This window comes from Vitis vinifera, chromosome 15, assembly GCF_030704535.1.
Source record: "Vitis vinifera cultivar Pinot Noir 40024 chromosome 15, ASM3070453v1".
Taxonomy (NCBI): domain Eukaryota; kingdom Viridiplantae; phylum Streptophyta; class Magnoliopsida; order Vitales; family Vitaceae; genus Vitis; species Vitis vinifera.
Window position 1 is genome coordinate 17570896 of NC_081819.1, and position 9918 is coordinate 17580813.

General features: G+C 37.6%; 2 protein-coding genes across 7 annotated transcripts; both read left to right on the top strand.

The window, feature by feature from the left end:
- The first annotated feature begins 15 nt into the window (after positions 1-15).
- LOC100250526 (protein GRAVITROPIC IN THE LIGHT 1) lies at positions 16-6285 on the top strand. 6 transcript variants are annotated; one of them, XM_002280576.5, is made up of 5 exons: positions 16-193; positions 512-578; positions 856-901; positions 1364-1420; positions 4723-6285. In XM_002280576.5, the coding sequence occupies exon 5, from the start codon at positions 4791-4793 to the stop codon at positions 6057-6059; it is 1269 nt and encodes a 422-aa protein (XP_002280612.1). In that variant the 5' UTR covers positions 16-193; positions 512-578; positions 856-901; positions 1364-1420; positions 4723-4790; the 3' UTR covers positions 6060-6285. The 6 variants fall into 6 exon arrangements, with proteins under 6 accessions (XP_002280612.1, XP_002280629.1, XP_010661660.1 ...); XM_010663358.3 differs by having other exon boundaries at positions 30-352; XM_010663357.3 differs by having other exon boundaries at positions 30-193; positions 856-907.
- A 62-nt stretch (positions 6286-6347) lies between these two features.
- On the top strand, positions 6348-8940 carry LOC100254094 (21 kDa protein). The gene has a single exon (XM_002280549.4). The coding sequence runs from the start codon at positions 8116-8118 to the stop codon at positions 8740-8742; it is 627 nt and encodes a 208-aa protein (XP_002280585.1). The 5' UTR covers positions 6348-8115; the 3' UTR covers positions 8743-8940.
- Positions 8941-9918: the final 978 nt, after the last annotated feature.

The following is a 9918-nucleotide window of genomic DNA, read 5'->3' on the forward strand; positions in this document are numbered from 1 at the left end:
CGTTTCGTGTTTAATTTCCTCGCCGTTTTCAAAACGACACCGTTTAACGCCCAACTTCAAAACGCACCGTTTTAATGTCCGACTTTAGGGCTTTTGTGTACCCTTCAGACTGGAACGAAACTTGGGGGAGAGTTGATCGGATTCGATAGTCGCTGCGGTTGTTGACAAGTGTTATTCTCTACTTCTCCGGCAGGTAAAGGGAGGCTTTGTTTGGTTGTTGAGGAAGTGTGGAAAAGAAGAGAGTACAGGAAAAAAAACTTCAATTTTGAATATTTGATAGGGTTTTCCTATGTTCTTTTCCCAAGTTCTCTCTTCTCAACCAAACAGAGGATAAGCTGTCTTCTCTTTATATGTAAATATGATAGTTTCTTCTTCATGAGTCAATGCTGTTATGTTAGGGTTTTAGTAATTTTTTGTGATTCTTGTATCTTCGAATTAGGGTTTTTGGGAAGCGGATGGTTGAATTTTGCCTTAGTATTTCATTCTAATTGCTATATTTGTTTCTATTAAGGTTTCTCCTATTCCTCATGAGTATCGTGATCGGACCTTCGGATTAGCATTTTCTGTGGAGCGTACAGGTGAATTTTGCATGAATTTGCTCTTCCGCTAGCTGTGTTTGTTTGGTTGCATGACATTTGTGTTTATTCTTTTGCTGGATAGACCTAAAGTTGAATATTTATCAATTATAAATTTTTTGTTGAATTAAATATTGGAAATGAATTTTTGATCATTAATCATTTCCATCATTGAATTTTCTTTCGTGTAGAATTTTCAACTCATAGTTACTAGCTGCACCAAAAAAATTGTTTTAATATTTTTTGTAATTCTAATTTTGTTTTATTTTATTTTATGTAGAGCATGCTTGGATAGGGCAAAATCGGGGCAAAGAAAAGTACTTGGGGTAAAAGTATTCCTTTCACTTGTTCTCAATACTGAATGCATTAAACAGTAGGGGAGGGATTTGAAATATGGTCCACTGTTTTTAGGTCAACAAAGCTTTTTAAGATGAAAGCTTGTACTCTACTAGTTTATCCCCATCATTTTATGGCATCAGGGTTAAGATGTGTCAATAACAGTTTTTGTCACATTTTAATCCTTTCTAATGCCAAATGAGAGAAGGGAAAGAATCATTCCCTTCCCTTCCCTTTCCTTTACTTTCTGATATTCCTTGTGATCAGAGATATGATATTATTGTATATGCTGACTTTTAGGTTAGTCTTTTAATACGTTCACAGTGGTGATATATATTCAATATTGTATTTGATTAAGTTTATTTAGCAATTGGGCTGAATTTTATCAAAGTGGATGCACTTCTGGAGAACAATAATATCAATGACAGATTCAATTTCCTTTTTGTTTTTAGGTTGAAGGTTATTATGTTTGCTGGATGCAACAAGTCGGTGGTATTCAATTTTTGTAGGTGGGTTGTTCATGTGCCCCTCCCTTTTGCATATGTTATGTGGGTTGTTATGATGAGTTTTGTATTGCATGGTTAAGTGCTGTTGATGTTGGTAATGTAAAGCTCATTTCTTCGAGGAGTCTTGGAACAATTTACAGTTTTTTTAAAAAAAGAACTCTCTCCTTCAGTGTCTATTGCTTACATTTACCTACAGAAGAGTACAAAGTCTCCAGGTCCAAGTTCCCTAGAGAGAGGAAGTGAGTAATGAAGTGGTGCCAAGGTAGACAGTCAGATGGTTAATATATATATATATATATATATATATATATATATATATATATGGTGCTACCTTCTGATTCTTGGTTCCTTGAATTTAAGATGATATTTTAATGATTCAAATGTGACTGATATGGATAGGCAACTAGGCTAGTGATCGAGTCCCATGCTCATCCCTGTATGTACCTTCACAAGGGTCTTGGTTGATCTTGTGTATCCGCTGTGTATGCTTTTTCTTCACATACCTCCTTTTCACTAGTGCAGCAATTGAGTACCGTGTCTTGTTATCTGGTGCAAATACAAGAACTTTGGAAGCCTTAGTAGCGTTCTTTCCCTGGAGATTTACAAGGATTAATTGCATGCCCTCTTGTAATTTTAGTATCAGCTTGAGATTCTTCATAAGTGCGTAATTTCTTTTGCATCATAGGTCTGTTATATGCCTTTCCTCATATAAATACACAATATTCAAGGCACTCTTATTGAGGCTCTTATTCCACATGCAAAATATACTACCATTTACAATGCATTGCTGCTTTTTAGGCTTTTCACATCTGTCTTCATTATGAAGCACTCACCCTACTCTAAGCCATAATGGAATCATTTGGGCATGTTCGAGGCTGATGATATATGATTCAAAATATATTTCATTTTTTTAATGTATGCATATCATTATCTTGAGCTTGTTGCTATGCTTGCCATGCGTATGCTGCTTTTTCTCATCAGCCAGCCCTATATGCATCTTTTATGTTTTGATTTTATTCATGTTTGGCTCTTATCTATATAGATGATTAGTGTCCCAAATTATCAGCATCCTTCCAAAACCAAGCTGAATAAATTGAAACATGGGAAAATGACTCCTGATATTTTGCACTCTGGTCTTCCACTGCAGTTCAGATACCGATAAGCATCATCTAACATGCTTTTCTAGTTTCTATGTTGTCTTTTCTACTCTCCCTTGTCTTGATTTTATCCCAAAGTATTGTTTTCCATCCCTCATCATCATTTATCTTTTAGTTACTAACAAGGCTGCTTCCATTATGAATGCATTAACTGTTAAGGGGTTCATCATCAACTAAATTGTTTAACCTGCATAGAGTGCCTCAACTTAGATGAGCTCCTTTTTACCTTGCTATCATATCAAGAAGTGAAGATTGTAGAGGGGAATTATGGCAATTTGGAACTTACTTTAGGAGCATGTTTCTCAGGTAGTGTGGGAAAATTTTTGAGATGAATGGCTGAAAGTTGTCTACAAGATTGGTTGAGCAGCTAATTGCATGGATAATAGTGCAAATAAGAAGAAAGGGGGTTGGGGGGTCGAAGTGTCTTTCCCCTCTCAATAAGGCTCTCCTTTGCAAATGGAATTGGTGATTTGCAAATGAGAGAGGGGCATTGTGGAATCAAGTGATTAGAGGGAAGCATGGGGAAGAAAGTGCTCTCGGGAGGTGAAAGAGGTGTATGGTGTTGGGTTGTGGAAAGGGATAAGGAAGGACTAGGATCTTGTGAGTACTAGGATCTCTTTCTCAATGGGTAATGGGCGGAGGGTGAGATTTTGGAAAGATGAGTGGTGTGGGGATTCTCCTCTGTGTGTGTCTTCCCATCCTTGTTTGCTTTAGCTTATTCTAAGGAGGCGTGGGTGATGGATATTTGGGACTCCTTGACTGAGAAGGGGAGGGGGAGATGGAATCCTTGCTTTTTTAAACCTTTTAATGATTATGAAGTGGAGGTTGTGAAAATCTTTTTGGTGCGGTTGCATGGGAAGAGAGTGTGTGGAGATGTGGAGGACACAGTGCTTTGGACTGAAACAAAGAGTGGCAAGTTTTGGTCAAATCTCTCTACAATGCCTTGGAGTTGGGCAACTCATCTTCCTTCCCCTCAAGAAGCATTTGGAACATTAGGTGCAGCCCAAGATTAGCTTCTTTGCTTGGAAGGCAACATGGGATAAAGCTTTAACCTTGAATTTAGTTCAAAAAAGTGGGTGTACCTTAGCAAATAGATGTTTTATGTGCCATGAGAATGAAGAGACTAGAGACCGCCTTCTTGTTCATTGTGCTAAAACAAGGGTCTTGTGGGAGTTGTTCTTTTCTTTGGTCAAGGTGTCCTGGGTGCTTCGTTCATCGGTCAGAGAGACTCTTCTTAGTTGACAATGGTTCGTTTGTGGGCAAGAAGCGCAAGAAGCGCAAGAAGGTCTGGAGAACAGTTCCTTTACGCATCTTTTGGACGGTATAGAAGGCGAGGAATAGAATGGCCTTCGATGATGACTTGCTTTTGATCCAGAGCCTAAAATATTCTTTTGTTTACTCCCTTTGATCAGAGACAAAGTTGTTTATAGATGATCATCTTCTAACTTTAGTTAGTTTTGTTGATTGGTCGGGCTCTTGTTGAGGTTGTTTTAGTCCTGTTTGTTTGGATGTTTTCTTTTCAACATTTGGCCATTTTGGTGGTGGGTGTATAGGTTTTGTATACCTTGAGTTGCTCTTTTGGTGCCTCTCTTTTAATAGATCTTATACTTTATCTATCAAATAAAAAAAAAGGGACTCCATGAAATAATCAACTTGCATTTTTCAGCTATGTTGATGCTAGAGCTTTCTTTCATATAATAAAGGGTTAATTTCATTGAGACCCCGTGAGGTTTAATGTAAATACACTAAGCCACCATTGGTTTCAAATTTCGTCGATTGTACCCCTATAGATGTATTTCCTGTATAAATTTTATTTTTTAGAGAATAAAATTTAGTTTTTTAGAGAATTTTTAAACACTCTTATCTAAAATATTTTTATCTAAAATCCTTTAAAAAACAAATCTTATAAATGGAATAAATTTATAGAGGTGCTAACCGACAAAATTTGAAACCAATGGTGGTTGGGTGTATATACACCAAACTTCAGGGGGTCTTAATGAAACTAACCCTATAACAAATGAATATTTCTGTTGGCATGTACTTATTTATGACATACATTACTTTCGCTGTTACATCAATTCTTTTATGTCTGTTTTACGACTCTTTTGACAAATGGATGCCTTTTACATTTTTTCTGGAAATCTGCAGGTTATGCTGTACTGGTGTTTTCTCTGAAGGAAACCCATTGAACTACTACCCCTTCATTGGAAGTAGCTATGCTACCCACTGGAGTGAAAGAAACTCAACTCCGTGAGAGCAACAGCCAGAAGGTTCACCCCCAACCCATGGAAGAGGCCACTAATCAGACTCCAGAAGCAATGGAAGCCCTGATATCCAAGATTTTTATGAACATCTCCTCCCTAAAGTCAGCTTATATTCAGCTCCAAGCTGCTCATACTCCTTATGAACCTGATAAAATCCAAGCTGCTGATAAACTTGTGATTTCAGAACTGAAGAACCTTTCTGAACTCAAGCATTTTTACAGGGAGAAAAACCCCAAACCTATATGTGTTTCCCCTCAAGACTCTCGCTTAGCTGCAGAGATCCAAGAACAACAGAACCTGTTGAAAACCTATGAGGTCATGGTGAAGAAATTCCAATCTGAAATTCAGAATAAAGATTCTGAAATTCTTCAGTTGCAGCAGCAGATCCAGGAAGCTAACCAGAAGCGAGTGAAATTGGAGAAGAATCTGAAGCTGAGGGGATTGTCAACCAAAGAATCAGAAGGCTCTGTGGAAGAAAATGGATTCTTCCCAGTGGATTTAACCCCTGATCTGTTCATTTCGGTTGTAGAAGCTGCTTTTAAAGCAATTCATGATTTTTCTAAGCCATTGATCAACATGATGAAAGCAGCTGGATGGGACCTTGATGCTGCTGCAAATTCCATTGAACCTAATGTTGTTTATGCAAAGAGAGCTCACAAGAAATATGCATTTGAATCCCATATATGCCAGAGAATGTTCAGTGGTTTTCAGCATGAAAGCTTCTCCATCAAATCAGACAATCTTACTGTCACTAAAGAGAGTTTCTTCCACCAATTTCTTGCCTTGAGGGAAATGGATCCACTAGACACTCTGGGCCAAAACCCAGATTCCATTTTTGGGAAATTTTGCAGAAGCAAGTACCTTGTAGTCGTTCACCCGAAGATGGACGCTTCATTCTTTGGGAACTTAGATCAGCGGAACTATGTAATGGGAGGTGGGCATCCAAGGACACCCTTCTACCAGGCTTTTCTGAAACTAGCCAAGTCTATCTGGCTTTTGCACCGGTTGGCTTATAGTTTCGATCCTAATGTTAAGGTCTTTCAGGTGAAGAGGGGGAGTGAATTCTCAGAGGTCTATATGGAAAGCGTAGTGAAAAATTTGGTTATGGATGAAAGTGATGAAAAGCCTAAGGTGGGGCTAATGGTTATGCCTGGCTTTTGGATTGGTGGCAGTGTGATTCAGTGTCGAGTCTACCTCTCTGGCATGAGGGTTGCGGAGTGACTTATCTGCTTGTAGCCATTCGTCGTTAATACGTATATTTGGTGTGTTTAATATGTTTGTTGCCTTCCCTATATAATATATCTGCTGTATTTCATGTATTTGTACTGGTCATTTGAGAAAAAACGACATCTCTCTTTTCTCTCTACGCGTTAATGTGATTGTATGTGAATTCATATTCTATTATCTGGCATATATTTCTTAATATGGCAAAGCCATATTCAGATTAGTACTGTAACTACTGTTTATGGTTTAGTACTACTTGGATGTGTTTAGAGTAAATTATTTGGTTCCAAATATGCAAAAAAAAAAAAAAATTGTTGTTAACACGGGTCAATCCCAAATATGGACTAATCCAAATTGAAACTGCTAAATTTTCAGTGGGAAGCTCAACTTGATCTGGATTATTTATCTTTTTACAATTCAAAATTTGATGACTCTTGTGACAACTTGCTATGTTAAAAAGAAAAATAGAAAAGAAACAGATTCTTTTGAAAGTTTTCGAATGATCTCAGAGCGGGCGAGGTTGTCTGGTGGTTCCTCTGGAAATTTTGAAGGGGTGTGGTGGCGTCCAAGAATTTCAGCTTGTATATACAGGTAACATCTGGAACTCTTCTTTGCTAGTTGGGATTGATTGAAAAACTACTACACTTACAAGCATTCATTTTGTACCTTTCCTGTTGGTTAATGTATTGCTTGCAGTCTGTCACTATGTCTCAGATTGTTTTGCTGACAGCATACATAAATAAGTCATATTCAGTTTGTGCTTTCCCTTTGTTATGTTGTATCCTCAATATAAAAAGTGTGACCAGATCCTAATAATTCGGATTAGTCTGGTGGTCATAGGTTACACGTCATGCCTTGGAATCAACCTTGTCGGTTCAACTAGAATATCAAATGACTGAAAAGGAAGAGATTTATATGACTTAGATACATCTACATACATATACATGCATAGAAAATACTCCTCTTCTGATTGAAGTGAAACTCTTTTTCATGGTTATTTCTCAGATTTAGATGACAAAATACTCGTCTAATCTAGTTCTTTTTTCTACATTGCATTGTCATTTTCTCAATTGTTCATATCCATAATTCCTACTTTCTACTTCTGTATGGTATACTTGTGAGTATCTGAAGCTTCTATCTAAATGACTTCATTTCATTGTATCTGACAGAGAAATTGAACTTGCAGGGTGACAATTTAAAATGAAGTCAACACCTTGATCACCAAATGAGTTCATTCTTTGAAACTTCCGCCAAATGATGGAATCCAATTTTCAATAGACATCCAACATTCCTAAGGAAAATGGAAATGATATCTTATGCCAGGTCATTTTCGACAACTTGCATGATTCCATGTTGCATTATATTAAGTTTGAGATCTTAATGCAAATCTGGATCACTATGGGTCGGTTTACGATTACTTTGCTGGAATTCAGGGGTTGGATAAAATTATTTTTTCTGAGATTGACCCAATGAAAAGGGTGGATTTTGATTCAGTTTGTGGATTTGTTTTTGCTGGAACACCACTCAAAGGCTCTTGCCAACATGATAGATGAGGTGGATTTACTTGATATAAAAGTCCCCACACATGCTTCTAGAATTTCTTTACCTTAATCTGAGGATTATGTTGGCAAAGCAATCTCTATCTGTATTATTTGCTGGAGACAGGCAACCAAGGTGATCAGAAACTGATAATTTAGTGCTTCTTCTCATTTTGTCCGTGGCTTGATGGGAAAAATTCTATTTATCAAAGGGTCTGAATTGTCTTGATCAAGTCAAATTGTCGGACCCAAATTGTCGATATCAGATTACACGTGCATAATTTAGATAATATAATAGAGATCATGCTTGTTTGATGCTGTTTTGGATTTAATTAATGTTCATCATGTGAGTTCCTTTGTTTGACTTTCTTCTAGGCTGCTGCATTCATCATATGTGTGATTGAAGGCACGTAAGGCTCATCTTTGATGAAGCTGGCCTCTCTATAAATACCCCTCACCCCTTCACAACTCTTATCATAATTCAGAATCAGAAACACTTCTTCAGGCATTTTGTTATGGCAAAACTTACTCTTTCCTTTCTACTTCTCCTTCTGTTCGTTTTCTCTGTTCTTGGATCGGTTGAGCCGGCTTCTGTTCAGCATGCTCGGAAATCCCGAGCAAGGACCTTTATTGAGGCCTCATGCCGGTCCACCCGGTATCCGTCCCTCTGTGTTAAGTGCCTGTCCGGCTACGCCAACAAGACCCAACAGAGTCCATTCCAATTAGCCCAGGTTGCATTATCTGTAAGCCTAGCCAAGACCAGGCACACAAGAGCATACGTAATGGAGGTGGCTAGCAACTTTAAGGACGTCGAGGGTAGGACTCACCAAGACATTAGCGACTGTTTAGATCAAATAAACGACGGTGTTGATCGTCTTGCCCAGTCCATTATAGAGCTCCGACGCATGAACCAAGAAGGGGGTGACAGTGACTTCACGTGGCGCATGAGCAACATCGAGACTTGGGTGAGCGCAGCGCTAACCGATGCTACCACATGTGTTGATGGGTTTTCAGGGCGTGACATGGGGAAGCTGAAGGCCACAATTAAGGGAAAGGTGCTGAATGTGGCACAAGTCACCAGCAACGCGTTGGCCTTGGTTAACCGCTTTGCTGCTAGGCACCGTGCCACTAACAAGCCATGAGGCTAGTCTTTTGGGGACTAAATCTTGTCTCCTTTGGGCTTAATGAGATATATTTGGTAATATATCATAGATATCTGTAAGTTTATTCTATGTAAGGCATGTGAATATATAAAGTTTTGTTTTCTATCAGATTCACTCTAGTCTGATGCATAGAAAATAATTGGTGGTATATAACATACTTAAAATTAAGGGTCAGAAGGAATTAAGGAGTTGGCTTGAAAATTTTAAATTGGGCAGGGGCCTGTTTGGGAGCTTGGAAATTGACAGTTAAGTTCTTCATTGAAGGCGTTTTTATGGTGAAGCTCTGCCAAACATCATTGCAACATGATGCATAGAAAATTTGGGTACTGAATGATAAATAATGATTGAGTAGGAAGGTTCGGGGGATTGATAAAATATCAAAAAACGAAAAAATAGTTTGATACTTTAAAAATTTTTACCGTGAAAAATAATGGATTAGGATGCTTCCTTGTGCGGGCCACATACAGATATGCCAGAACTGGGCGTCTCTGCTATCGACCAGAAAGCCTTGGCCCGGGCGCATCGGTAGGACTATATTTGACTATAATTTTGTAACTCATGTAGCTAAAGGGCCATGTTGGCATGTCCTATGACTTCCCCTCATGCAAGAGGGATTGAAAGAAATAGAGACATCCTTTTAGCATCGTCTACACTTTTGCATTATGTATGGAAATTTTTTCTTATAAAAGTCGATAAAAAAAAATGTTTTGAGTAATTATACTCGTAGTGGAGAACCTGCTTCTCTAATTACCGGATCAATATTAGGCTGATTAGGAATATGTATGTGGTTAAAAACCAAAATAAAATTATTAATTGTGCAATTAAATGATATCTTCGTTGTAGTTTAGTTGGTTAGGATATTCGGCTCTCACCCGGGTTTAAGTCCCAACAATGGAAAATAAGTTTGAATTTTAATGAGTGAAAATTATATAGGTTCACAAAGATTCAAAATATTTATATCTAAGCAAAAGTCATTATATTTTATTTTCTATAAATCATATAATTGAGTGAGTAATAGGGATTTTTATGGTTTATAAGTGGTTTATAGAAAATAAAGGTTTAACATTTAACCCTCTTAACAATTTTAAGTTTTCATAAGCAAATTATATAGAATGATTAAATGCTCTCTAATAAAAGAAGATATACATTTTGGGG